Source organism: Sorex araneus, chromosome 4, assembly GCF_027595985.1.
Source record: "Sorex araneus isolate mSorAra2 chromosome 4, mSorAra2.pri, whole genome shotgun sequence".
Taxonomy (NCBI): Eukaryota; Metazoa; Chordata; class Mammalia; order Eulipotyphla; family Soricidae; genus Sorex; species Sorex araneus.
Window position 1 is genome coordinate 194,243,830 of NC_073305.1, and position 25,996 is coordinate 194,269,825.

General features: G+C 56.7%; 1 protein-coding gene across 2 annotated transcripts in view; it reads right to left on the reverse strand.

Annotated features, from left to right (window-relative positions):
- Positions 1-2,977: 2,977 nt before the first annotated feature.
- SMURF1 (SMAD specific E3 ubiquitin protein ligase 1) overlaps positions 2,978-25,996 on the reverse strand; it is a 74,247-nt gene continuing 51,228 nt past the window's right edge. The window contains exons 2-17 of one of the 2 annotated variants that reach the window (XM_055136247.1): positions 19,064-19,102; positions 17,877-17,985; positions 16,662-16,795; positions 16,457-16,522; positions 15,375-15,450; positions 14,158-14,399; positions 13,977-14,061; positions 12,680-12,826; positions 11,965-12,163; positions 11,087-11,190; positions 7,196-7,310; positions 6,107-6,285; positions 5,571-5,708; positions 5,141-5,463; positions 4,713-4,788; positions 2,978-4,390 (exon numbers count right to left, since the gene is read on the reverse strand). In XM_055136247.1, the coding sequence (XP_054992222.1) occupies positions 4,291-4,390; positions 4,713-4,788; positions 5,141-5,463; positions 5,571-5,708; positions 6,107-6,285; positions 7,196-7,310; positions 11,087-11,190; positions 11,965-12,163; positions 12,680-12,826; positions 13,977-14,061; positions 14,158-14,399; positions 15,375-15,450; positions 16,457-16,522; positions 16,662-16,795; positions 17,877-17,985; positions 19,064-19,102 (2,132 nt within the window). In that variant the 3' untranslated portion in view covers positions 2,978-4,290. Of the gene's footprint in view, positions 4,391-4,712; positions 4,798-5,140; positions 5,464-5,570; positions 5,709-6,106; positions 6,286-7,195; positions 7,311-11,086; positions 11,191-11,964; positions 12,164-12,679; positions 12,827-13,976; positions 14,062-14,157; positions 14,400-15,374; positions 15,451-16,456; positions 16,523-16,661; positions 16,796-17,876; positions 17,986-19,063; positions 19,103-25,996 lie in introns of both variants that reach the window. The other variant, XM_055136246.1, reaches the window with a different exon arrangement.

Below are 25,996 nucleotides of genomic sequence, written 5' to 3' on the forward strand. Positions count from 1 at the left end.
GGGGGCGTCAGTCCCGCTGGGCTTTGGTTTGCTTTGCCCTCAGTGCCGGTGATTTCTCTCTTCTTGAGTGTACTGACAGTTTGTGCCTCTTACTGGGAAAAAATATACTCAGTGTTGGCATCAGAGGGTAGGTCACCCCGCACCCAGCCAACCGGGTTCAGACCCTGGCGTTGCGTATGGATGGTCCCCACCCTACCAGGAGTGGTGCCTGGGCATCCCCAGGTAGCCTCAGACCAACCCTGTGTATTCATTGACACCAGGCAGCTGAGTCGAGATTCCCGAGCTCCAGGTCAGCTTTTCAGGCAGGTGGTAGGGGTGAGGCTCTGAGGTGTGTCCGTGACCTAAACCCTTACCACGGCTCACTGCTTTTTCCTCCCTTGTGTGGCTTGCCCAGGCTCGATGTCCTGGTCCAAGAGACCGGGCCAAGACCAACGTCATGAGGTTTTTCTTGTTTCTTCCAAGGAGTTTGTTATATTGGTTCTGTGTGTGTGTGTGTGTGTGTGTGTGTGTGTGTGTGTGTGTGTGTGTGTGTGTGTTGGGGGGCTTTGGCTGTGGTGCTCACCACTTTGCTGTGCTCACACGTGTGCTCACTGGAGCTTACACTCTTCAGTTGTGCATGTGCATCTTCAGCTGTGGTGCCAGGTCCCGGGTGCCAGTCTAGCAAGCTTTGTTCCCAGTTCCCTCCATTTAGTTGTCCTGTTTAGGGCTTTGATTCATTCTCAGTTAAATTTCAAATGTGGTAGGAGGCAAAGGTCCAACTCAATCCTTTGCCTGTGTCTCCATGTCTCCAGGATCGTTCTGGTTCTGGCGGCCTGTTTGCAGGTTTCATCACGTAACTGATCTGGCTCTCTGACTTTACAACCACTTGCATTACTGTAGCTTTGCATTAATTTTTGAAATCACCAAGTGTGAGACCTACAGCCCTGTTTTCTTTCAAGGGCATTCTGGCTAGTTGGGGCTCTTGAGAGTCCCTAGAAATTTTAGGAGGAACTTTTCTGTCTCTTAAGTGTTGGGATCCTTTCGGTGGCGTTGGAGCTGAAGGTCCTTTGGGCAGTAACGTCACTTTAATGTCCTAGTCCACTCACCGGGGGCGTCTTCTGGCTTTTACTCACGATTCCCTTAACTCAGTCTCAGAGTTTTCATTATACGTCTTTTATCTCCTGCTTTATTCCTACTCACTTGGAGGTGGGCGAGGCTGGCATGCTGGGATCACCTCAGGGCCCCATCCGTAGGCTGGCGCTTCCCACTCAGCCACATTCCCACCAGTTATATTCTAAGGCTGTTGGAGTTTTTAAAAAGTTCCCTTCCAGATTGTTCATTGTTAGCACAAAGAAACAGGATTTATTGATTTTTGTTATCTCACAACTTTGCTGGGAATTTTTTTTTCTTTAGTTTTAAGACTAAAATTGTGCTGGCATAAATTTCTTATGGAGAAAATCATTTTTGGCTGTTGGAGAGACAGGGACAAGGTGTCTATTTTGTTTCCTGAAGGGATGCCGGGGGTGGCGGGCGGTGGGGGGAGTTCAGGGGAGCCAGAATGCAGCTCAGTGAAGCACAGGCTTGGCACCCAGCCCCTGGCACCCCAGAAGCTAGAAGACCCACCTGGGTGTTTGGTGTCGGAAAAGGTGGGGTGTGAGGAATGTGGGAGACCCCAGACACGTGTGCGTATCTGTGGGCGCTTGTCTCCTCAGCCGGGGCGGGGGGGGGGGGCTGTTGGGGGGGCGAGTCCGTGCCAGCCAGCCCCAGTGTTTCCATTGGGAAGTTGGGCTGCCCTGCAGGGCTTCGAGCCAGGTCAGTGCTTGGAGGACCATGTAGTGCTGGGGGTCGACCCCAGAGCTCCCGCATACAAAGCGTGCACCCCACCCCTTTGGCCTCAGCCCTGTAGATGGAACGCTAGTGCTGTGCCATGTTTGTAGGGAGCCACACCTGAACCATGCTCAGGGCTGACTCCTGAGTCCTCAGGATCCCTACGGGCAGTGTTTGATGAGCAAACCCGGCACTACTGCCCAGCTGACGTTAATCCCCAGCAACTCAGTCTCAACCTGCGTTTATATCCTAGCACGTACGGTAGTGCTAACCCCTCTGGTTACAGGGGATTCCTTACAATCATCTAACTTGTTTGGCTTTTCTCTTATTCTAGAACTCACGGAGGTAAAGTGTAAGGACCTACACTGCATATCCAGGAGACAAATCGGAATGAAATGCAGTAACTAGAGGGCCAGTGGTGTGACCAAGGGGGAGAGCACTTGGCTCCCAGGGTAAGGCTCGGGCTGGATCCCCAGTGCTCTAGACAGTACTGGGGGCGAGGGAGGCTGAGGGTCTTGTCTTGAACATGCTGGACCCTGGTTCAATCACTGCACCACGTGGTCGCCTGAGCAGCACTGGCTGTGACCCCCACCCCCAGAATCCTCTTGAGGAATCTTCACTCCCATGCCAGCCCCTGCCCTTGTGGTCTGAGGACGCTTCATACGATGGGTGGGAGCTGCCCGAGCGCCAGCCCGAGCCAGCTGTTCACCACCTCCCATCATTCCTACCGGACCTGTTGTTGATGCGTTTAAGTGATTTCTGACTTTCTTAGACGGTTCCATTTCAGAGAGAAATTCAGCGTGTGCTGTCGTGTCTGCCAGGTGCAAGGGAGCTCGTCTCGAGGGCCCTCACGCTCCAGCTGCCATCGGGCCTCGCGCGGGGGGAACTCGGGGCATGTGGCTCAGCTGCTGCTGGAGCGGCCACATCCGGGGCCTGCGCCGCCACCTCCACAGCAGCTCCCTGAGCGGCACCTTGTCCTCGCACAGGGTCTCCCCAGCCCCCACACCGGTCAGTGGCTTCCTGGCTGGGTGTGACTGGCCTGGAGGCTGCAGGAAGTGTGGGACACCACGGCCAGCCCTGCGGGTCGTGCTGTGGCCCCAGGAGAGGCGGGACCCCACCCGGGCACCCATGGCCCCGCCGCATCTCCACACCAGTCAACACGCTGGAAAAGTAAAGTTGTGAGTTTATTGCATATGTAACAAAATGACCCTGACCCCTGGGTCCAGCCTGCTGTCCAATCACTGCTTGTCTTGTGTTTCCAGCTGGTTCCATGACCACATTAAATAGAACTAGTATTTCTTTAAATACTTTTGATTTTGACATAAAAACAGAACATTAGTGTACAACTTTCACAAAATAAATCAGCAATAAAAACAGTGGGAAGAATAACAAGGATAGCAGCAACACTTAAAAACAAGACATTACAAAATAAATTAAAAAATACATTAGAAAGTGGTTGAGAAACAAAAATAAACGAATTTGTAAATCCATACTATGTTTCAGGAAGGCGGGGCAGCCCCGGCCGAGGCCCCCGAGTTCCTGGTACACGGGGGCGAGCAGGGCTGCGGCGTCCCTGAGGGGTGGCTGGTGGGGTGCGCGGAGAAGGGGAGTGACGGGCTGCACAGACCAGACCGGGGCGTGGCCCTTCGCTGCCGTGTTCTTTGGGGGCGCCGGAGGCCTGGGCACTGCTGCTCTCCAGGTTCTGCGCGGCCGCCCGGCTCCCAGGGCTGTCACCACACGGGCCGCCTGGCTCGCGGGAGGCGACACGGTGAGCGGGAGCGGGTCGGCCTCAGCCCCAGCCTCTCGGCCGCCACGCAGGCTAAAGTACTACTCGGACTTCTGTGCAAAGTGAGGGTGCCGAGGCCGGCTGAGGTCAGAGGGAGCTGCCCGCCCTCCCGGTCGGGGCCCGGGCCCGGGCTGGCTTTGGTCTGTCTAAGCTCCGTTTCGTGGGGGTTTCGCTGGGGAAACGTTGTGACTGGGTTGATGATGCAGCAAGAGGGACTCTCCGAGGAGACTTTCTACCCGGGATATCCTGAAGAGAAACACCCGGGCTGTGGGGGCGGCCAAGCTCCCGCGCGGCTGGGGGAGGAAGCGCGGGCTTCCTGCCGGGCTGGCACGGGCAGGAGCGTCTGACTGGACAGCTGTGGTTCGAGCAGGCCTGCGAGCTGCTGACCTGGAGGTGGCGCCTGGGGACTGTTCCCTGAGTAAACAGGCAGCCCCACACCCGCCCCGACCCTCAGGAAGCTGAGCCCTGGGGCAGGCTGCGACCCGAGGCGGCGTCCGTCTCCCGGAGACGGAGCCAACCCTCGCCCTGGCCGCACCGCGTGGAGGGTGATGGAAGGGGGTGGGAGCACCGAGCCCATCTCCGGCCCCCCACTGCCCCCGGGGAGCGGTGCCCTTCCGCTCAGGTTCCCGGAAGCCCAGTGCTCAGCCAGCTCCATGGGGAGGACACGGAGCTTGGATCCGCGGTGGCCCGTGGCCGCGTCACTCGACAGCAAAGCCGCACGTCTCCTCCACGGCCGTCAGCAGCTTCTCGTAGAGCTTCTCGTAGGACTCATAGGGCGGGATGTCGATCCGGTTAAAGCTGGGGGGAGGGAGGGCGAGAGGGGGTCACTAGCAGCCTCAAGCTACACTGTTGCATGCCCAACACCAGGTCACAGGGGCCCTCTCTCTGCGTGGCGGGAAACTCCCAGAAGGAATCCGGCATCAGATCTCAGAGGAGATGTGTCTGTCACCCTTAACCAGGTGACAGAAGACATTCTCAAAGACATTCTCATCCCAACCCAAGTCCCGCCCGGGCCTGTCTGTGCCGCCAGAAGCGCGAGGGGCACCCAGGGGCAGGGTGCTTGACGGCCGGGCCCTGCTGCCCACAGCGGGACGGGGCTGTCCCCGGGCGGAGCGCGTACCAGGTGTGGGCCTTGGGCAGGTTGTCCGTGTTGGCGTCGATCAGGTGGATGGTGAAGAGCCGCGGCCCTGCGGCGCCTGTAGAGCCTTGCAGACAACGTTCTAGTTAATGCACTTCAGGGCCAGCGCCCGGGCCCGGCCCACCCAGGCCTCGTCCTCCGTCGGGGCTGCGGCAAGCACAGGGACCCGGGAAGGAACGGGGTCTGCCTCGGGGCTCAGTGAGCTTTGGGAAGCCCCTCCAACAGCCCTGCTGAGCCCCGTGCCCTCGGGCCCTTCATCATGCCCGGGAAACCCTCTTGGTTCTGCCACGGGAAACCAGCCCCTGGGGCTTTCTGAGGTCAGTGGGGTGGAGGCTCCCCGGGAACCCGCCAGGGATGGGGCCGCCCCACCCCCTCTGGTGGGCCAGTGGCCCCGCGTCCACATCCGTCACCTTGCAGTGCCTTGAAGCCCTGCAGCGGGACCCGAGTGGAGCCGGTGACGAACTGCAGCAGCCGCGCCCGCCGCTCCTCGTCGAAGGCCTCAACTGCCTGCCAGAACCAGCGGACCACGTCGCTGTCGGCGCCGCAGTGCTTCAGCCGCGTGTTGCCCTTCCAGTCCTTCAGGTCAATCTTGTCCAGGCCCCCGATGATCAGCTCCAGCTCCTTCTGGTCGAAGGGCTTCAGCAGGTGCTGGGGGATGAGCTCGTTGAAGCCCTTCTGCAGCGCCAGGAACTGGGCCTCGATGCCCCGCATGAACCTCCAGTTCACATACAGCCTGCAAGGTCAGTTCCCGTGTGAGCAACCAGCTGGAGCCCAGATTCTCACCCCGTGGGCGGGGCAGTGCCCCCGCCAGGCAGGGGCGCAGCCTGCCCCGGGCCTCACCGGACATATTCTTTCTTGTTCTCCTCGGTGACCGGGATGTTCCTGCCGTTGGGCTTGAGCTCGTGCTGGAGAATTCTCCCGAAGGCGTTATGCTCCACACAGAAGGTGTGGTCGAGCACCGGGGTGATGTCATTCTCCCTGCAAGCCCGACACATGCGCGGGTCACACGCGGGGCGCTGGTCACCTCAGGGACACCTACCCCACCCGCCCACTCTGAAGGGAGGACGCCTGCCCAGACCCCAGACTGCAAGGGGACACGGCCAGGCCCCGCCCGCTCCTCCTGCTTCCCTAGAGCCATTACAGTTTTAAGCACGTGCATGTGTATGTAAGTGGCGTGTGTGCATGTGTGTGCGCGTACATGCATTCCTTCTGGGGTGACCAGGCACTCCGGTGTTAGACACACGACCGGCCACCCTCTGATTATCTAACCAGAACTGAAGAAATAAAAATTGGCCAAACTGCCAGCAGGCTCAGTGGCTGGCGGGGCCTCGCCGTGGCTGCTGCTCCCCCCACAGCCCCGGCCCCCGCACACTCACAGGATCCACACGAGGCTCTTGTGCAGCTCCGGGTCCACTGACTCCAGGTCCGAGAGCTGGATGGGCTTCCCCAGGAGCTGCTTGTAGAAGGGCACCGTGAAGCCGCCGTTGATGTAGTGGCCGTGGAACACCGCCAGGCCCATGATCCGACCCACGAAATGGAAGTAAGACAGGTGGTCCTGCAGGGGGCGCCAGAGACCAGGAGCCATTAGTGCGCTGCGGGAATACGCTGGGTGGACCTGAAGCTTCCTGGGGCCCAGAGGCAGACATTGGCCAGCGGACACTGGCCAGCGGCCACTGCCCACGGGAAGAAAGGGGAGGACCGAGTCTGTTCCCAGGAGTCACTTTCCGTGCTCCTGACCAGCCCTGCTCAGATGTCTCGGCGCAAAATAAAAACATAGAAGCCCTTCTAGGAAACCCAGGGCCTGTGGCCCGGGAGGGCCTGCTAAGGCAGCCGTGACCCCTATGGGCCACACTCAGGAGTGCCCCAGGGCCCAGCGACCTCACAAGAAGCTAATGTGAGCATCCCAAGGAGCTGCCACTGACGTTCAGGACGGAAGTCACAAGTCTCACGTTTCTCCTTCCAGGGGTCACTCGGGACATTAGGAAACGTGTGCTGGGTCGGTTCCCTTCTGAGGGCTCGTCCCCCTTGCCACCACACCCTCCAACTACAGCAGCAGCTTCTAAGGCTGGGGAGTCACTTGGAAATTCTGACTCTGAGGACAGAATCTATGAGCTGCTGCTTCCAACAGCTGCCAGGGCCCGGGGGCGCACAGGGGCCAGGGGCCCTCTCTGGTCCCATCCTGGGCACCTCGACCAGAGCAGCCGCATGGCCTCAGACACCTGCACTGGCCCAGAATCGCTGGAGCAGCCCCTGGCCCACCCACATGAGACTGTCAACAAGTCCTGTCATGACCCCAGAGTCCACAAATGGCAGTCAAGCGCCCTGAGTAGCGCGACTTCTCATGTCACCCTTGAAAACAACAGCCCGACAATACCCGTCATAAGGTCATTAGAACTGGAATGAAATCATCAACCCCAAAGGCGAGGCCAAAACGCAGTGAAAAGCGCCTCCGCGTCAATACTCACGGGGTTGATGGACGAGTCCGGGTTGATTTGCAACATGTAAATATTGTCCGTTGAATATTGGAAGAGGCCATAATATGGGTTCAACATTTCATGACACAATAAATAAAGCCATTCCCTAGGAGTAACAACAAAGAAGCATTTTATGTGTGCTAAATTTAGAGTTTATGTTTCAATAAAAGGATTTATTCCTACACCCTAAAAGACGAACCAGTGAGAGGCGCCACTGAGAGTGCAAGAATTCAGCGCGCACAGACTTGGCAAGAAGCACCCAGAGAACCGCACCTTCCCGGCCCCAGCTGCAAGGGGCTGAGACCTAATGGACCCGAAGTCCCCCTAAGCAAGGAGCTTGTTGCAGTTCACCTGTCATTATGGTTTTCCTGCTACTTTGCAAAATCTCAGGTGATGTGGGAATAATCCAAATATATGGAAAAGGCAAAGCCCCAAAACGTGTCTGTTACACAAACACAAAACACAGTGTGCAGCCTGGAAGAGGATGAAGAGGGTTTATGCCAGCGTGTTCTCAGTGAGCCTCGACTTGTTTCCTTCTGCTCCTGGCCTGTTAGTGCTCAATGGACGATATGAATATTTAATGAGGAAGAGCCATTTCCAGGCAGGGCTGGCCTCCCTCTTTCTACCATCAATACAGATCTCTGTATAATTTAAAAGCTAGTTTAAAATTCCAAAATATTGTTTTAAAATCTCGATGATACATAGCAATAAATTATTTCATAAATTCCTTTATGAATTACTTTGTTAAAAAAAAGTGGGGAGGTGGGGCTGGAGCGATAGCACAGCGGGTAGGGCGTTGTCCTTGCACGTGGCCGACCCGGGTTCGATTCCTAGCATCCCATATGATGCCCTGAGAACCGCCAGGGGTGGTTCCTGAGTGCAGAGCCAGGAGTAACCCCTGTGCAACGCTGGGTGTGACCCAAAAAGCAAAAAAAAAAAAAGTGGGGAGGGGCCGAACCATTCTCAACAGACTGGGAGACGAGCCGCTCTATGAGGCCCCACGGGCCAACGTGTCCTGAGCACACTGAGGCCAGAATTCAAATATGTTTTCCTCAAACTCCCCTCCAAATAGCGCGTTCTCATCCTGTTAAGCTAAATCTCATTACATAGCAGAGTCCCCTTTGATTCTAGAATCTTGCTCTTTCAAGTAGAAGAGGCACAGAATTAAAAAAAAAAATAGAATAACCAAAAATGCAAATGATTTGACCAAGAACTGTACAAACATACACAAAGGATGGTAAGGCTGGGACGAGAGACTGAGTGACCCGCCCGGCTCCACGGAGAGGGGACACCTGGGGTCAACGGCAAAGCGCCCCCGAACTCAGACTTCAGTTCACCCCATGCTGTAGAGGCCGCATCCCCTCCGAGAAGAACCATTTCTGTGAAAGCTGCAGCACCTGCCATGGCCTCGACAGGCAGTGAGGAGACTCCAGGTGGACATGCAGAGGTGAGGGCAGCGCTGACTGTACGAGAGTGTCGGCCTGGAGACACCCTCCGGCAGCAGCGCCGGGCCCTGAGCCACACCCAGGTCCTCCGTGCGGAAATGGAACGGCGGCAGCTCCCGCCCGGGCCAGGAGATAATCGTGCTCCACAGCCGCCGGCTTCACGCAGCCGTGGGCTGTCGGGAAAAGCAGAGGCGCCAACCGAAGCAGCCAGATTGGACAAAGGGACACGACTGAGCTGGCCAGGACACAGGCCCTGTCACCACCAGAGCTATGGGGGGAGAGGAGAGGGGAGGGGAAGGGAGGGGAGGCAGCCCGGCACCCCAGGCCCTGGCATCTCTCTCTGTTTGATTTACTCCAGGATGATGGAGAAACGTCCAGCCTGGACCCGAACCAGTGAGATACTTTGAATGTGCTTGAGCTGACGGCACCCCAGGGGTCTCTGGGTCACAGTGCTGTGTGCTCGCCCGTCCCTCGAACGTGTGAGGGCAGCTGGGGACGCAGACAGCCAGGGCCCCTGCCGTGAAAACACGGGCTCGATGGCTGAGCCACAGCCCAGCCCTCAAAGGCTGTTTTTCAAAAACGCCAAGAAAACAGCGGCGCCCGGGAGAGTGAGCTGAGGAGCTGCCAGGAGGGGGCAGCGGTAAGAAGCTGAGCGCCGCAGGATGGGTGGGCAGAGTACGGCGGCACCGGAGGGCAGCAGCTGCACACGTATGTCCCCGGGGTCTTGCACTGGGCCCACTAGGAACCAGGAGGGGCAGGGCGGGACGAGTGGGACAGCTGCGGTCAGGGAGGCCAGTCCAGGAGGGGAGGACAGAGCAAGGCGTGGGATTTCTGCGGACACGGGTGACAAGAGGCTCTGTTCTGAGGCGGCCAGCAGCAGGCAGAGGTCGGGATGGGGAGCAGAAGCTCGAGATGGTCACACGGGGTGGAGAGGCAGCTGATGACCAGGTTTAGGGCCGAGAGGGGGACCCGGCCAGGGGAGGCCGCACGGGAGAGCGGGAGAAGGAAGCGTCCCCAGAGCAGGCAGACACGGGCAGCGGCCGTGCTGTTCTTGAAGCTTCTGGGTACACTTTGCTGCCTCGAGCACAGCCGAGTGGAGGAAGTGGCCTCGGGCACCGTGGGGCCAGCGTGAGCATGGGTGGAGCCCCGGCAGAAGAGCCTGGCCACGAGGACGCTCGGATGAGAGAGGACAGGCGGCAGCCACCCCAAAGGGCAGAGGGGACGGAAGCAGGGGGAGGCGGCGGGGCCTTCACGGTGCTGAGGGAAAGTGTTTCCTCCTGGAAGCCTAAGAACGTGGCAAATGAAGACATCCTCAAGCCTGCACACCTGGAAGCCTCGTCTCCCACTCTCCTGCCCGAGGCAGTCACGCCCGAGCTCATCTCAGAGTGCAGGGTGCGTGGGGCTCGGCCGGCACACATGGACCAGCGACCAGGTGGGGGGAAGGGGTGGACACGAGAGCATGGGGGAGGCGCAGGGGACCCATCTCACAAGGGCCAGAACACTTACAGCTAAAACAAAGCCTGGAGGTAGATGGCAAAATTCTTGGGAAAATAAAAATTTGCTCAAAAGACAAATTATTAATGGTGTGGGGGCTACGTCCACAGGTGCTGGGGACTGAACTGAGGTTGGCCACGTGCCAGACAAACGCCCTTCCTGCTGCACTGTCTCTGGGCCCAAAGGATAATAAGGCAGGGTCACAGATGTCCCCTCATCCTTCAACTGATACGACGGTGGCTGGTGCTGGGCCAGCTATGCACCGACGACCAATCCTGGAGACCTGGGGAAACCTGGGCCCAGAGACAACATAAACCTGCAACCTCAGTCCACAGGATCGAGTATCTCACAATGCCAGAGGTGGGAGAGGGAAGGGCAAGGAGAGGGGGCCCGGGGACAAGACTGTCCCCAGGTGGAGATGTCCCGAGAGAACGAGAGAGGCAGAGAGGGCCCTGACCGGCAGGAGACGTGAGCTAAGCACCTCCGGCAAGGGGGAACTGGGACCAGGACAGTCAGTGCCCCGTCAGGGCTGTGCCGCAGGCACTGGGAACTGAGTGAGGACGCCATTCTCACCGTGCAAGGAAGCTTCTGGCTGCTACACTGTGTGTCTCTGGAGGAGGGGGGCTTTCTAGGTCACACCCGGCGATGTTCAGGGCTTACTCCTGGCCCTGCACTCAGGAATTAATTACTCCTGGATGTGCTCAGAGGACCATGTGGGATGCCGGGGATCAAACCCGGGTCGGCCACGTGCAGGACAAGTGCCCAAGCTGATGTACGATTGCTCCGGCCCCTGCAACACTTTTTCAAATCATTTGCACCAGAATTTGACATAAATATGGCCAGTGCCGGCAGGCGGCCTTCCTCTGCAGTGGGGGGGTGGCTGGAGTGCAGATCAGGAGGTGTGGGGGTGCACCCCAGCAGGAGTGGTGTGTCCGAGCCTCACCTGGCCACACCCCCGTAGTCTAAGCCCTCCTCGCCACGGAACTTGACCATGAGCCGCTTCTTCAGGTCTTTGGGCCGCATCTTCATGATCTGGCGGTAAGACTCCTGCGTGGGAAAGCACAGCATCAGCAAGTGGCTGCGCATCCTCTGGGCGGCCGGGACAGGGCCCAGCCATGCTCAGCGTCCTGAGAGCCAAGAGCACGTCAGCAGGGCCATGGCACTGGGCACCACTACAGGCTCTGGGCAGTCGGGGAATCCTGAGCCTGCTTCCTACCTGGAGTGAAAAATCCCACGATACCCAGTGAGGCGGGAGGCGAAAGAGGGAGACTAGAACATTCACCAAACCAGAGGCCGGTGGCTCAGACCAACACCACAAGGGCCATGGTGCTGCAGGTTTGGGTGTGACGGCACTGAGGCACCTCTTGGTGCTTTCAGTGTGCACAGTTCATCCCCGCCATGTCCTGCAAGAAGGCAGGGGGACATGACAGCCCTGTCAGCCCGGAGCCTGGCTCCTCCTCTGTGCAGTACAGCAGCGGCCCTGCCCACTGGAGACTTAACTCAGAGTTGTCCTTCCTGAGGACAGGCCTTTGGGGACAGGAGGCTCCGGCCTGCCGTGGGGGCACAGAGGGAACCCCCTTCCCAGGCACCATCGATCCCCTCTCTCCCTCTATTTGCAGATGCGGGAGGAGCCCCGGGGCGCGAGGCAGTGGCTGGAGCAGCTCAGCCACCGCACAGACTCCTGCTCCCGGCTTTGCCCCGTCCCTCCCACCGGGGTGGGGCTGGGGGCCCTGGGAAGCGCATGCCCTGGTCATGGACACCTGTGACTCCCCCAGGGGAGGCCACGGCCGCCCACCCTGCCGCGAGCTGCTCGGTCCATACCTCAAATATCTCTTCTCTGGACACTTCGATGCGGCAGTGGCCGGCCTGGGGCTGCTGCAGCGAGAGCTCGTGCCGGAGCACCTTCAGCTTCTGGACCAGATCCCGCTCGTATCGCTGGGCAGGGAGCTCCTCGTCCTCCATGGAGCCCTCGCTGGGCAGCGGCAGCGGCTGGCTGGGCTCCTTGAGTTGGCACTGGTGACTGAACGACAGCCCGTCAGCCCCCACAGCCATAGGTGATGCCCTCCCGCCAGGGAGCCGAGGGGGGTCGTGACAGAACTCCCACACAGAAACTCTGCCAGATCAGCCGTGCAGGGGGCGCCCAGACCTAGCGGCGCTGGGGGCGGGTGAGGATGCCGGGAGCCAGAGCCGGACGCCCCAGCAAGACACGCACTCAAGCATTGGGGCCACCCCCGCCCTCCTGCGGGACCTCGCCCCACATGGAAACGTGTCCAGAGAGGCGGGCAATGGAGGAGACCCCGGTTCTGAGAGGGTGTCGGGGGGGCCTTGGCAGCTGGTGGCAGGGAAGCTCCGTCAGGGGGGCCAGTGTCCGCGCACCAGACGGGCTACCTGCCCTCCTCTCCTGCCCGGGCATTTCTCAGCCCACTCAGAAGCAGAATCCCAAAGATCAGGCCCAGGACTCAGGCTCTGCAAATGCCACTCACACCCTGACCCCTCTCCAGACCCAGAATGTCGGCTGTGCGCGGCGGAGCCTTACTTCATGATGTGGTGCAGGCGTGGGTCTGTGAACTGCGTGGTCCGGTTATTGTGGTCCACGAAGTAGATGCGCCCGGACACGGTGCTCCGGACCTCCCAGCCCGGCGGCAGTGGCCCCAGCTCGGCGCAGTTGACGCTGTTCAGGTCCCTGCCGAGAGACAGAAGACAGAGCTTGGTCCCTCTGAGAGTGGGGCCCAGATGACCCTTCAGCAAGGAGCACCCAGGGCCCCTCATGGGAGAGGGACGGTCGCCGCACACTCGGCCCTTGAGGTGGGAAGTTTCTCTATTCCAAAGCTCCCAGGCACACAGGCCGGCGTCCAGCGACGGGGACAGGCCTGACTTCTTGATCCTAAGCAGCGAGGCCACAGCTGGGCCTTTGCACTTTCGGGCTGACCTGTGAAGGAAGTGCTCCCACCCGAGGTGCTGCACTGTTCTTTCCCTCCGGCCAGAGCAGTGTGGGAACTGACGGCTGACCAACGTGCCTCCCCAGTCAGCCCCAGTGCTGGCTGGTTTTTGCTGCTGCTGTTGCTGTTTTTTGCTTTTTGGGTCACACCCAGCAATGCTCGCTCAGGCCTTACTCCGGCTCTGCAGTCAGGAATCACTCCTGGTGGTGCTTGGGGCATGATATGGGATGCCGGGAACTGAACCCAGGTTGGCCGTGTGCAAGGCAAACGCCCTACCTGCTGTGCTATGGCTCCGGCCCCAGTGCTGCAGTTCCTGACCGTGGGTACTAAAGAGATGCCTCACTCCTCTGCAGGTAGTATTTCCATCTAAGTTTAGAGACTAAACCGTAAGTTCAACAAGGCTTAGAAAATGAAAGACAGGAAGCTTAATCTCAGATTTTTTAAAAATTATGAAAAAATATTATGAGTAAAAATGAAATATGCATTACTACAAAATGCTATTCTAAAATGAAAGAGTTACAATGGAAAAGCAAAGCAAAACCCAAGGCACCAGAAAAGGGGCCTCTGGCCGGGGCTCAGCTTCACTACCACCCCATGCCACCCCCAGGGATGGTGCCTTAGGGCTGGGGCAGCAGGGCCAGTAGAGGAAAGGGACAGTCTTCACATCCCTCGTGACTTCTTTGCTATGGGAAATGTAGCACACTAAAAAAAGTCGGACTTTTGTCCCCCCCCCACTCCCAGGTGTCCCTGCTCCGGCCCACAGAGGTCCCCTACAGCCGGCAGTCTTCCAGGAGGACTCTGGTCAGGGACCTCCTCCTGAGAGCTAAGAGACCCCGTGATAGACATCTTTTCCAGTGCACTGCGACGCCACCCCCGCCCCCATCGAGGGCCTACCTGGGGATCCGGGGGTCGTGCCACGTGCTCACGCCCGTCTGCGTGTGCAGGAAGTAGACCTGGCCCTGCACCGTGGTTCTCTGCTCTGCAGGGAGTGGACACAGCTCAGGGGCAGTCAGGAGGGGGAGCCCCAGTCCCCAGGGGAGCCTAGCAGACAAGGCCACACCCAGCTTTCTCTCACCATAGCCTTCAGGCAGTTCTGGCGACTGGTGACCATGTGGCCGGTTCTGAGGCGTCTGGAGGGACCCCCGGACCTCAGGATTCCGCAGCCGCTGGGTCAGCAGTCTCTGGTCCTGACTGGGGGATCCCACGAGCCTGCAGCCCCCCGCGCCGGCCGCGGCCCCAGGCCCGTCTGTGTAGGGCGCCGGCTCCTCCAGGAAGCAGCTGAGCGGCCGGCCCGGGCCCGAGTCCTCACACACGGTCCTAGAAGCAAGCAGGGCACAAGTGGGCACTCGCTCCATGTGCCGGGAGGGGCAGCACTCTCCTGAAGGCCGGCCTGGCCTGCCAGCAGTGCCCTTGCCCAGGTGAAACCCGGTCCCCACGCCACCCGCCAACTCTGAAGACAACTGCAGAGTTGCCCAGACAGCCCCTCTGCCCTCTGCGGGAGGGACACTCAGAGGCTGTTCCTGGGCAGCGGCTGTCCCAGCAGAGAGCATGTGTCCCCGCACCCACCCCCAGGGCAAGTGCCATTGAAGATGTACCCACGACATGACTGCAGCCGCCCAGCGTCCTGCCCACCGGGACACTCTACCCCCAGCATCCACCTGCAAGTACCTCAGCACAGGCCAACAGAGGCCAGGCCGTGCCCGGAGCACACCATTCCGGAGTCCCCTGCAGCAGCAGCCGGGCTCCCCGCCCCTCTGAAGGGGTCTCATCATCACACCTTTCAAAAGGTGCAGTACTGCCTAAGCCGCACTCCCACCGCTGGCCAGCTATTTCCGGCCAGTCGCATCACTGGGACGCAGACAAGGCCACAGCCCGCGGGGCAGCTCTGCTCCTACGTTTCTCCTGTTCCCAAATTACAGGCGCTTCCTCCCGGGGTCGTCCTCCTAACATGTCCACTAGGACACGGGGTGACACCCCCCACTATTCTGGGCGGGGGCAGGAGGGGAACACACAGCACTGTCCCCTGGACTGTCCAGAGGCTGTGGTCAGCTGGTCACGGCAGACAATCGCCCATCCACCGGGCCCGAGGAGCCGTGGCGGGAGGCGCCTGCTCCCGAGGGGCAGGGCTGGACACGTGTCCCCACACGTGTCTATGGGTTCGTGCGTTTTAAGTTTTTTAAGGGTTCGAACTTCTGCGGCTGGACTCCCTCTCGGGCCAACTGGCCTTCTTCAGCTGGGATCTTTGGGGCCCGCTCCCCACCCCCAGCAGGGCTGCCGGCGATGCTTACGTACCCTTCATCCTCCAGGAGTCCACGGCAGTCCACCACGGAGCCTCCGGCGCCCAGCCTGTCGCGCGTCTGTAAACTGACTGCAGCGGGAGAGAACACCTCGCGTCACCCCGGTGGCACAGAGTGCCACGGTGAGCCTGGCAGGAACGCAGCTACCACCAGGCGTGGGCACACGCACACACACCCACTTTCTTGTGACTCCAAGTATGACGCAGTTACCCAGCTGCTGCACCCCTGTGTGCCAGTCCTTCTAGATGGGGGAGGAGGGGCTGGGGTCTCCTGCTCTCTGGGAAACAGCAGGACGGTGATGGCTTGCTCTAAGGCACCTACTTTCCTACTTTTGTGCTTGCTAAGGACAGAGAGCACGCTGGGGATCTGCTGAGTCTAGACCTGAATGTTTACTCCATCCCTACTAGGTACAAAAAGCCACTCCTGGAGTTACTTCCATCACCTTCCCCGGCCTGGCACACCCCACTATGGAGAAAGACAGAATCACAGACAGAAGAGCTCTGACAGGAGCACAGAAAGAAGCAGCGGGAGGGCTTGTCATTAGGGTCGTTCTCAGGTTGTCTCCCACCGTTTCCTTCTCCGGCTTGATCATGCCAAAGACCCAAGACAACACCTGGCAGATTTGGGTACCTAAATCCTCATGCTCTAGGAATCCCCCTGCCAACATCAGCACATTTCTTGATCTTGAACAATCTAATCCTCCTACAAAACATTACACAGAGTTTAAAACTGGATCTTCTCAAAGAAATTGTTTCTCGACTCTCGCGTTTGTGGCCACAGTGCTTATTATTTGTATCGGAATATAATATAATGTTATGAATTACACTGAACGATATTCCTAAGCTGCAGATTGTACCCTAACCAGTTCAACCCAACTCTGGGTGAGAAGATAAGGAGAACTTCGTAAAACAGCAAAAGCACAACCAGACAAGACTGCTCGGGACGTAAGACATGGCCCCGCGCATAGCTCGGCCTCTGGGTCCTGCTGCTGTTGCTACCCAAGTGTCTCCTCGGTGACGAGGAGCCGAATGCTCAGTACTGCAAAGCATCTCTTTATACAGACGAGAAGGTTCTTACCCACTATTTGGCCACGAACTGCATCAGTATCTGAGGGATTTAGTTTGCATAGATCCAAACGCTGGTCTGCAAACAAACAATTCAAAACTTAACCCAGGGCAATGGGAACTAGGGAGGAAGGCAGGAATTGTGGATTCAAGTGAAAAATGATGCCTCGTAAGCCTTCTTCAGTTGCATTAAGAGGCAGAGGGCACGTGGTTCTTACATCCGGTGTCCTTCAACCTGCTGATGGCGTTGGACAGCAGCCGCACGCAGCCCAGGAAGCCAGCTCCCTGCTTCTTGTGAATTTTCTTGTGGTTCCACACGCTGATGGTTATAGAATCAGTTTTCCCAACGTATCTGAAAGCAACATGTAAGCGCATCTTTAAATGCATGTGAGTTGGGAAACCCACAGGTGTCATCTGAGTGTGGGTACGGAAGCCCTTGTAAAGGCGGTGGCTCAATCTCCCACAGTAGTCAGCACTTGAGGCATACACAGCTACTCAATTCCGTGGCAGGAGGACACTGGGTTACCTGTGAAGCGCTGCAGGAAGCCACCCGATGGTAATCTTGTAAGGGAGATTTTCTCTATGTCGACAGTTGCATGATCATGACACGACCAACAGGCATACAGAGAACACTAGTCTGCAACTGGGTCTATGCACAGCCCACAGGCCCACTGTGCGCATCAGGGACGGATGTAAGAAAATGATGCTGCAGAGGCTTATTATATCAGTCACACCCAATTTTATTCTGTCTCCAGAAAGTGCATTTGTACCAAATTTTTTTTGCTTTTTGGGCCATACTCTGCGATGCTGAGGGGTTACTCCTGGCTCTGAGCTCAGGAATTACTCCTGGTGGTGCTTGGGGGACCATATGGGATGCCAGGGATTGAACCCAGGTTGCCTGCGTACAAGGCAAACACACAACCCGCTGTGCTACTGCTCCCATCCCCCTCCCTCCAAATTTTTTAAATCAACGGGAATGGACCTAATCTAACATTTTACTTAAATTATAGGTAAGTATATACTTAATATGTTCAGTAATAATGATGATACATGTTTAACATAAAGACTCTACAAGCAGGTTTAGGGCTTTGCTGAAACAGAGCAAGGACATGTTCTCTGGCCCTTTTCAAGTGCAAATGAGAATCAGTGTGACAGAAATAAGTCATAAAACGATGCCACTGCCAAATGTGATTAGTTTCCATGAGGGCAGCTGGGCCACGGCAGTGGTGCTCAGGGGCTGTGTGGCCCAGCGCATGGAAGGCCCGGCACTAGCCCTGGGACTACCTCTCGCCCCAAACTTTAGATGAGGCAGTGAGTACACATCTTTTTATCAAAAGTAACTTAACTACCTTTTCTCAATGAAGCGCTTCTCTTTATAGCTTGCTCCCCACTTCCCTGCTGCCCCCGGATGCCTTGTAGAAAATCCCACTCACAGATCGTAGTGCTGGTTCCACTTCGGGTCCAATGTGTTTTTCACAGTGTCTGTCGAGTGGCACTGCCCAGATCCGTCCACCACGATCTTTGCGAAAGGGTCCGGGAGCCCTAGAGAAGGCCAAGAGGGCCTGTCACGGGTCTGCGCCTGCCACAGTGGGGCTCCACGCACTGGGGACAAGAGGTTCCCTGTGTCCAGCCCACCTCCCCGTCAGGGCGCTCTGCTCCGGTCGCTCACAGAAATACACTAAGTCATTTCTATTGAGCTTCCTCAGAAAGAAGGTTTCGTAGGACATCTCTCTCGGGTCTTTACAGGGGAGAAAACAAAAAGCGCAAATTCTCATTTTCTGACTCTAACATGGCTCCTTAAATGGGCAGAGGTGTCCGTGATTCATGTCTCTAGTTTCTAACGAAGAAGAATCCCCAGAAATCGGGTCACTCGTCCTGGGGGATCCTCTTCCCAAGGAGGCCAGTACTTGCCAGGTGTAGATCTGTAAAGCTGCTGACTAGCAAAGTGTGGGTGAAGCGAGGGAAGGCTGGGAGGCAGCCCGGCCCTGCGCCTCCACTCCAGCCCCGTCAAGCCCCGGCCCGGGCAGGGACAGCGCATCCTCAGCCGAGCTCGGAGACTGCTCGGGGCAGCATGTCTGTGGGGGCACCTGGCATGCTGGAGTCAAGCTCGGCGTCCCCCAGTCTTCAGAGCCATCTCCCTGGCCCTTCTAGGTCTTTCTGGTGGGATTTTTTTTTGGGGGGTTGGGGGGGGCGTGGGTTAGCAGCATCCTTTTAGGCCCACTCCTGGCTGTACTTAGGGCTTCTGCCTCAGGCATCCACCTGGGGTTGAGCCAGTGTGATTTAAAAAGCAGCAACAAAAACCCATGACAAGTTGTTCTCAAGCCCAAGCTACTTTACAGGGAGCTGAGAACTTTCCACTCAGCAGAACGCAGTGCCCCCTGGGCCCAGAGAACGCGCGCGTGGCCGGGGAGAGAACGGGCACGGCGTTCCTGTGCCTTGGAGCTGAGAGGCCTCTGGCAGCGCCTGCGCGAGTGGGAAACACAGCCTGTGAGACTAGGGACAGAAAGGCGGGGCTCTGGAGGCGACAAACCCCAGGGCTTGTATCCGCTCATCACTTACAACTACATGAACACGAACAGTAAGAATCTAGAAGAAAAATAAACCACGGAAGTTTACTTACTGAAGAAGTCTTTCTTCGCAAGGTTCTTGGCACACAACACTAAAAGAAAACAAAAGAGGCGAAGTCACCATTTATGACAATATTTTCCCACAGCAAGTTGAACCCTGCCCCAGCCCACTCCTTCCCGTCACAGGACGCCCAAGCCCCAGTGCGTGAGGGAGCGGTGAGGTTTGGGGGGACGGGGGAGGCTTCCAGGGACGAGAACACGGGCAGTCGTGGGCAGTCCCTGAGAGCCCTCCCCACCGGCTGCCCGCCGGCCCCAGAGCCGTGAGCGGGAATGTCTGCTAGTCAGCCACTCAGTCAGTGCCATCCTGTTAGAGCCCAGAGACGCTACTCAGTGTTTGCAGTGGCAAACAAAAGGATTCTGAAAATTATCTTCCAAATTTAGTATCACACCAAACAAAAAACTGACAGAAAGTATTTCTCCACTAGCGGAGAGACAGTACAGGGGCTAAGGCGCTGCCTGCCGGCCCAGCCCGCTGGCCCCTAGCAACATTTACAGGGTCCCCTAAGCACGGCCAAGAGTGACCTCTAAGCAGAGCAGGAAATAAGCAGCCCTGAGCACCACCAGGTGTGCTCCCCGCCCCCACACGCCCCCCCAAAACAAAAGCAAAACCCAAAGTGTTTTTCTCAAACTGAGAATCAACAAATGCAAAATGCTTCAGATGAAACTTAAGATTTAGACATACAGATGGATTTGTCCATGGGACCTGAGAGCTGCAGAGGGTCACATGGAAATCAACTCCAATTAAGCCCTGAGGCATCAACCTTAGTACTCAGCCCACAGAACAAAAGGAGCCTCGAGGCCCCACTAGGACGCCCCGGGGAGACCAGAGAGCACAGGGCATGCGCCAAGAAACACAGAACAGCTGGAGCAACAGGGCCGTGGGGAGGGCGCTGGCCCTGCACATGTCCAGCCTGGGTTCAACCCCCAGCACCCCAGATGGTTCCCCAAGCACTACCAGGAGTGATCCCTGACTGCAGAGCCAGGAGGAAACCCCTGAGCATCACTGGATGTGACTCAAAACCAAGAACAAAACACGTCACAAGGCACAACCCGGCTAGGGAAACGGGTGAACGGGCTGAGAGCGGGCTCTGCGTGTGGAAGGCCTAGTCTCACTCCCCCAACACAGCCCAGAGTGATCCCTAAGCACTGAGCTGGTAACAGCATGAAGGCTGGTTTCAGCCTGAAAATCTGAAAACCTAAAAAACTTAACAAGGAAAAAAGAATGACGCACAGTGGGTCGGGGCGGTGCCTGCATAAGTGCTGGTGGCTGCATGCACCAAAGCACCACAGAATGTTGCCAATGCTAGCAAATATTGAAAAAAATGTGATAAATGCTGTTATATCAAAAAGGGTCTATTCATTGCTGTCAGGAAACTTTTTTCACTAGATATTACATGGTTAATGTTGCACTCCATGGAAAGTCCACCAATGTGCCTTTTTATAGTCCACCATGGTTTGTTTCTTAAAACCATTATGTCTTATAAGCATAGTTTTAAAAAATATACTGTTCTGCATTGTAGCTTGCCAGCCTCTGCCGTGCGGGCAAGATACTCTTGGTAGCTAGCCGGGCTCTCTGAGAGGGGCGGAGGAATCAAACCCGGGTCGGCTGCGTGCAAGGCGATAGCAAGCACAGCGGGTAGGGTGCTTGCCTTGCACTCGGCTGACCCGGGTTTGATTCCTCCACCCTCTTGGAGAGCCCGGCAAGCTACCGAAGAGTATCCCACCCGCACGACAGAGCCTGGCAGGCTACCTGTGGCATATTCGATATGCCAAAAACAGTAACAAGGGGCTGGAGCAATAGTACAGGGGGTAGGGTGTTTGCCTTGCATGCGGCCAACCTGGGTTCGATTCCCAGCATCTCATATGGTCCCCTGAGCACTGCCAGGGGTAATTCCTGAGTGCATGAACCAGGAGTAACCCCTATGCAACGCCGGGTGTGACCTCCCCCCCGAAAAAAACAGTAACAAGTCTCACAATGGAGACGTTACTGGTGCCCGCTCGAGCAAATCGATGAGCAATGGGATGACAGTGACAGTGACTGTTCTGCAAAATTTTGGCTTTGTATCTATTTATGCAACAGCTTTACGAAGACACTAACTCATAGACAGACGTGGTACTTCGTGTTGGAACTGGGGTCAAACCCAGCGCTTCCGCCCCGAGGCCACAGCCCCGTGTGCTGTGGCACAACCATCCCCATGACCCATTTTACAGCACCATCCTTCTCCAGCACTTCTCTGTAGGAAGTGTTTTCAGTGACTAACCTGTTGAATTTTTGATTTGTCTACTCAGATTTTTGAGATCTTCTACCAGTTTTAGTGATCTGTATCTTTCTAGAATTCCTTAGTTTCACCTAAGTTGTTAATTTGCTGTATATAGCTGTTCACTGTACTCCCTCTTATCTTTTCTTTATTGTACTAGTTCTTCCTTTATAGCCTTCTTTTCCAACAGAAACCCTTACACAGACACAGCTTCTTTCTTGTATCAAGACGATCATTTGTTACAGCTCCTGTTGAGGTTTTCTTTCTTGTTTCTCTAATTACAAAAGTAATGCATACTCTTCTTTAGCATGTTTCTGACTAATCTCATAGGCTTATTTTTCTCGCTGAACTTGAGAATCATCTGAGCAAGTTAAATGCATTTTTCGCAAACAAGGAAGATAGCAAAGGGGTTACGACACTTGTTCCTGGCTGATCTGGTTCCATCCCCAAAACTGCTTAAGGTCCCAAGCACCGCCAGGAATGCAGCAACCCCTGAGCACCCCCCGGATGGAGCATATTCCGAGCTCCCTCAGAGTGCAGCATCCCCCAAGCACCAAGGTGTGGAGCACCCCCGAGCACCCCCTGAGCACCGCCAGGAGTGGCCCCCCCAGAACGTTACTTCACAAAGGTGAGGCAGACTTCTTAACAGTATTGAATATTCTGTTTCCTGAACAGCACATTTACCAAATTCTTTAATACCATTAGGTGGGATTTGAAAGAATCTCATGCAAATATCCCACATTTCTCACTGTTTACTCTTCCGCGTCTCGCTTTGGGCTGGTTTTGAGAATGGGGACGTTTCTCTCTTTACAGCTCCCGACACAGGAAAGCTATTCACTTTCTTCCTTCGCCTCAGCCATCTTGTTGTGCCCCCAATGGCGCCCTGTCCTCTCACCCCTGACACTCTCCAGGAGCCGCTTCCTGAGCCAGCTGCAGCCGTCCCGTGTCGCTCTGCAGGGCCCCCGTTCCCCACCCCTTCCCCTTGCCTCTGCTCTCAGGCATGGCTGCGCCGAGTCTGCTTGGGCGGGCGAGGTAGGCGGTGTTTCCATTCGGCATTGCGCGTGGAGAAGGCCCCCAAGTGTCCGCACGGAGAGAACAGGCCTGGTTTTGTGCGAGGGTCCCTTGGGCTAGAGTCTGGTTCACCGCGTGGGGTCCTGCTTGGTCCCTCCAGGGGGCACGGGCCATCCCGCACACACTGCCCCTCTGTCCTTGGTCACCACGCGTCCTGCATGCCTACGCATGGCCAAGACTCAACCCGAGGTTCTGGGGTACATCGAGGGACAAAGCGGGTGGGCACCCCATCGTGGAGACCCCACACAGCCGCTTCCCTCTGTCCCTGCTCGTGTTCCAGTTCCTGCTCCTGGAGAGAGAGGATAAGCATCTGGAAGCTCGTGGAAAGCGGACGCCTGACTACGGAAACGCAGCTTCTCCATCAGCCCCCACCCCCACCCCAGCCGCCATCAGCAACCCACTGGTCTCGCCCACTCCTGAGACATGTGACAACACGGACTTGGCATTTGATTACACCCACCTAGGAATGTTCTCCCTCCTGTCAACACTCCCCGAGGCAAGACTGATTCTTCCTGCTCTCTTCCCGACGCCACCAAGTGCCATCTTCCCCCTCGCCTGCATGAACCTCGCCGCCTCCCACTGCTCGCCCCCAAGCCCGAGCGTGGCAGCACCCCCGCTGGCGCACGGGCCTCTCCTCAGCTCTGCGCTCAGGGCAGCTGGCGCACCACCCTCCGGCGCGGGTGAGGAAATCCTGCCAGGCGGGTGCTCCAGGGTCCACACCCACAGGGGAGCCTCCTTCAGGCCTGGCTCTCCCAAAGGCCCCTCGGGTTACACTGTCACTGGTGCCAAAAGGGAAAGTTCAGATCAAGCTAGTGTGGCTTTTACTAAAACGGAGCAAACTGATTTTAAAAGCGAATCCTGTGTTCAGGTGTCGGCACGTTCGTGTCAATGCTGAGATGCCTCCTTCGGGCCCAGGGAGTGGCTCAAGGATACAGCACTGCCCTGCCACAGGCTTGTGTGAGGCCAGAGGTTTGATCCCTGGCAACCAAGAGATGAAACTAAAAGATCCCATAATGAAATGGAGTTTTTAAGTGAGGCTGGGAAAACAGTCCAGGGATAAGCCTTTTGCCCTGCAAAGAGCTGGCCCACGGTTGGTGGGAAGCACCTCACATGGACCCCAAAACACCAGCATGAGTGATCCCTGAGCACAGAGCCAGGAGTAAGCCCGGAACACCACATTTGGCCCCCAAACTAAAAATAAACAAAATGTAAAAAATGGAGATAACTGTATTTGGCTGGTGCTCCTGGTACAGTGCTCTGGGGACTATAAGGCGCTGAAGATCAGCACTTACCAGTGCTCCTCAGCCCTGAGGCAGCCCCCTGAGCCGGGGTGCCCGGTTAGTGATGTGGCGTGACGTAGTGCCTCCCCGCTCCGCAGCTGCCCCAGACAGCTCCAAAAGCCCTCAGAGTAGTGCTCCACCCTCTCCGCATGGGCGCTGACCCCTCTCCAACTCAGTGTTCAGACCAGGCTCTGCTGGACTCTAGTGCACTGGTGGCCACAGGGGGCCACAGAGAGAAGCAGTGACCTGTGAGTGTCCGGGAGCTGCTCGCTGGAGGACATGGACGTTTATTAAAACCAAAGCTAGAGCTAAGCGCCCAGGGCAGTCAGGGCCAGCCTGCCGTCCCCCTCTACCAGGACACCAGGAGGACACGTGGAAAGTCCTTCAAAGCCATCGAGGGGCCAGTGCAGACGCCTGCCGCCCTGGGAAGTGTCCGTGCTCACACCTCCCTCAGCTGCCCCTTCTCAAAACGATTCACGAAATTCTCAAGTTTTCGTGAAGAAGAAAATCACATTTCAGTTAGATCAATGGATTCGAAACCCTCCTACCCAGTCTTCACCCTGGAGAACTGCCTCTCCCCGTATTCATGGGAAATCACCCCCCAGTCGAGGCTCCATTCGGGGAGAAAATGGTTTCCAAGCACCTGCCTAAGTTGTGAGTATCAGAGCTTCATCTATCAAAGTTTTTGTCTAAAACACAAACAACAAAATCTTGAGAAGCTTCTGATGCCGAGAGGGTGAAGGAGCGGCCAGGAGAGAACTCGGCGGGCTGGGTCCGGGCCAATCAGGCTCCACAGTCCTGGCCAATCAGGTGCTGCAGCCTGAGCCCACTGGGAGGGGCCCCCAACAAAAGCCAAATGACAGTTCGGCTCATACCCCCAAGCCTGGGGTGACAGGCAGTGCTGCTGTGGCAGAAAATGCTGCCATGTTCCTCAGGCAGTGCTCAGCCCACCCCACACACCTGTCCCAATGTCCCCAGGCGGCAAACATGGTCGGCAACTGGCCTGGGAGTCTCAGAAGCTGGCTCCCTTGCTAGGGCGAATGAGTAAGGCCCAGTAAAGACCCAGGAAAGCTCAGGGGCCACACCACATTTTCAATCCCCCGGACATGATCACAGCTTAAACAAAATCATCTACTTTTTAATACTTCCCGTCTGTCGCCCCCTACAAACGATACTGGACCAAGGGCTGCGTCGCCATGTCCCCAGAGCCAGTGTGGTACCCCACGCACAGGCTACCCTAAAACGTTTCCTGAGCAAATGAATTAGGAGCCCACCTTCTATTTGGAAATGAACTCCTCACTCATATACCCAGAAGGCAGACGATGCAAGGATCCCAGGGTTGGCATAAATCCAGGGCTCAGTCAATGTTGGCAGAAGCCAATGAACAAACACATGCATGAATGGATGGACGGATGGGTGGACGGATCAGTGGATGGATGGATGGACAGATGAATGAATACACAGATGAATGAATAGATGAATGAATAAGTGAACGGATGGATGGATGGATGAATGGATGGATGGGTGAGTGAATGGATAGATGGGATGAGTGGATGGATGAATGAATGAATTTCTGTGGTGAACCATTCTACACTCCAGAAATCCAGGACCTGTAGTTTTGCATATACTCTGTCACTGCACACCCTCACACAAATTCACGCTTTTATTTTCACACTTGCAGTGTCAGGGGTGAAAACCACACACAGGCGAGTCAAGTACTCTACCTCTGAGCTTCAAGCCCAGCCCAATTCGTGCCATTTCTTAAGGAACCCGGCTGCTACTAAGGAGGGAAAATATTCCCCTGCAGTTTCAATCCAGAGGCAACATTCCAGGAAGGAGAAATAAAGTGCATGTCAAAAGCCAAGAAAGAAAGTCTGGAGGCTCTTGAAGCGCTGGCTGTGGGTAGACAAAGCCCTCATTAGTGAACAGTTGGATTTACATCCTGAGGCGTAACTCCTGAGGCTGCTGAGGGCTGGCCACCAAGGACTCCAGGAAGAAGCACGGCAGGCCTCCCAGGAAGCGTTTCTAAAGCTACTGTCGGTGACTTTTCATCTCTCCCCAGTGTTAAAGACCAGCAGCCCTCTCTGAAGAGAAGTCTCTCAGCTAATATCTCTGACAAGAACACTCTCATCTCCAGAGCACGAGTCGGCCTGAACTGAGCGCCGCAGGACGTGTCTCACCTATCCGGGCAGAATGGAGGCACATCAGGTCAGGGCGATGCCACAGAAATTCCTTGTTTAGACTGAAGCACAATCCAGATTTTCCTTAGAGAAAGATGCAAAGTTCTATTCAAAAGCCATCAGTCCCTCAGAGCCGT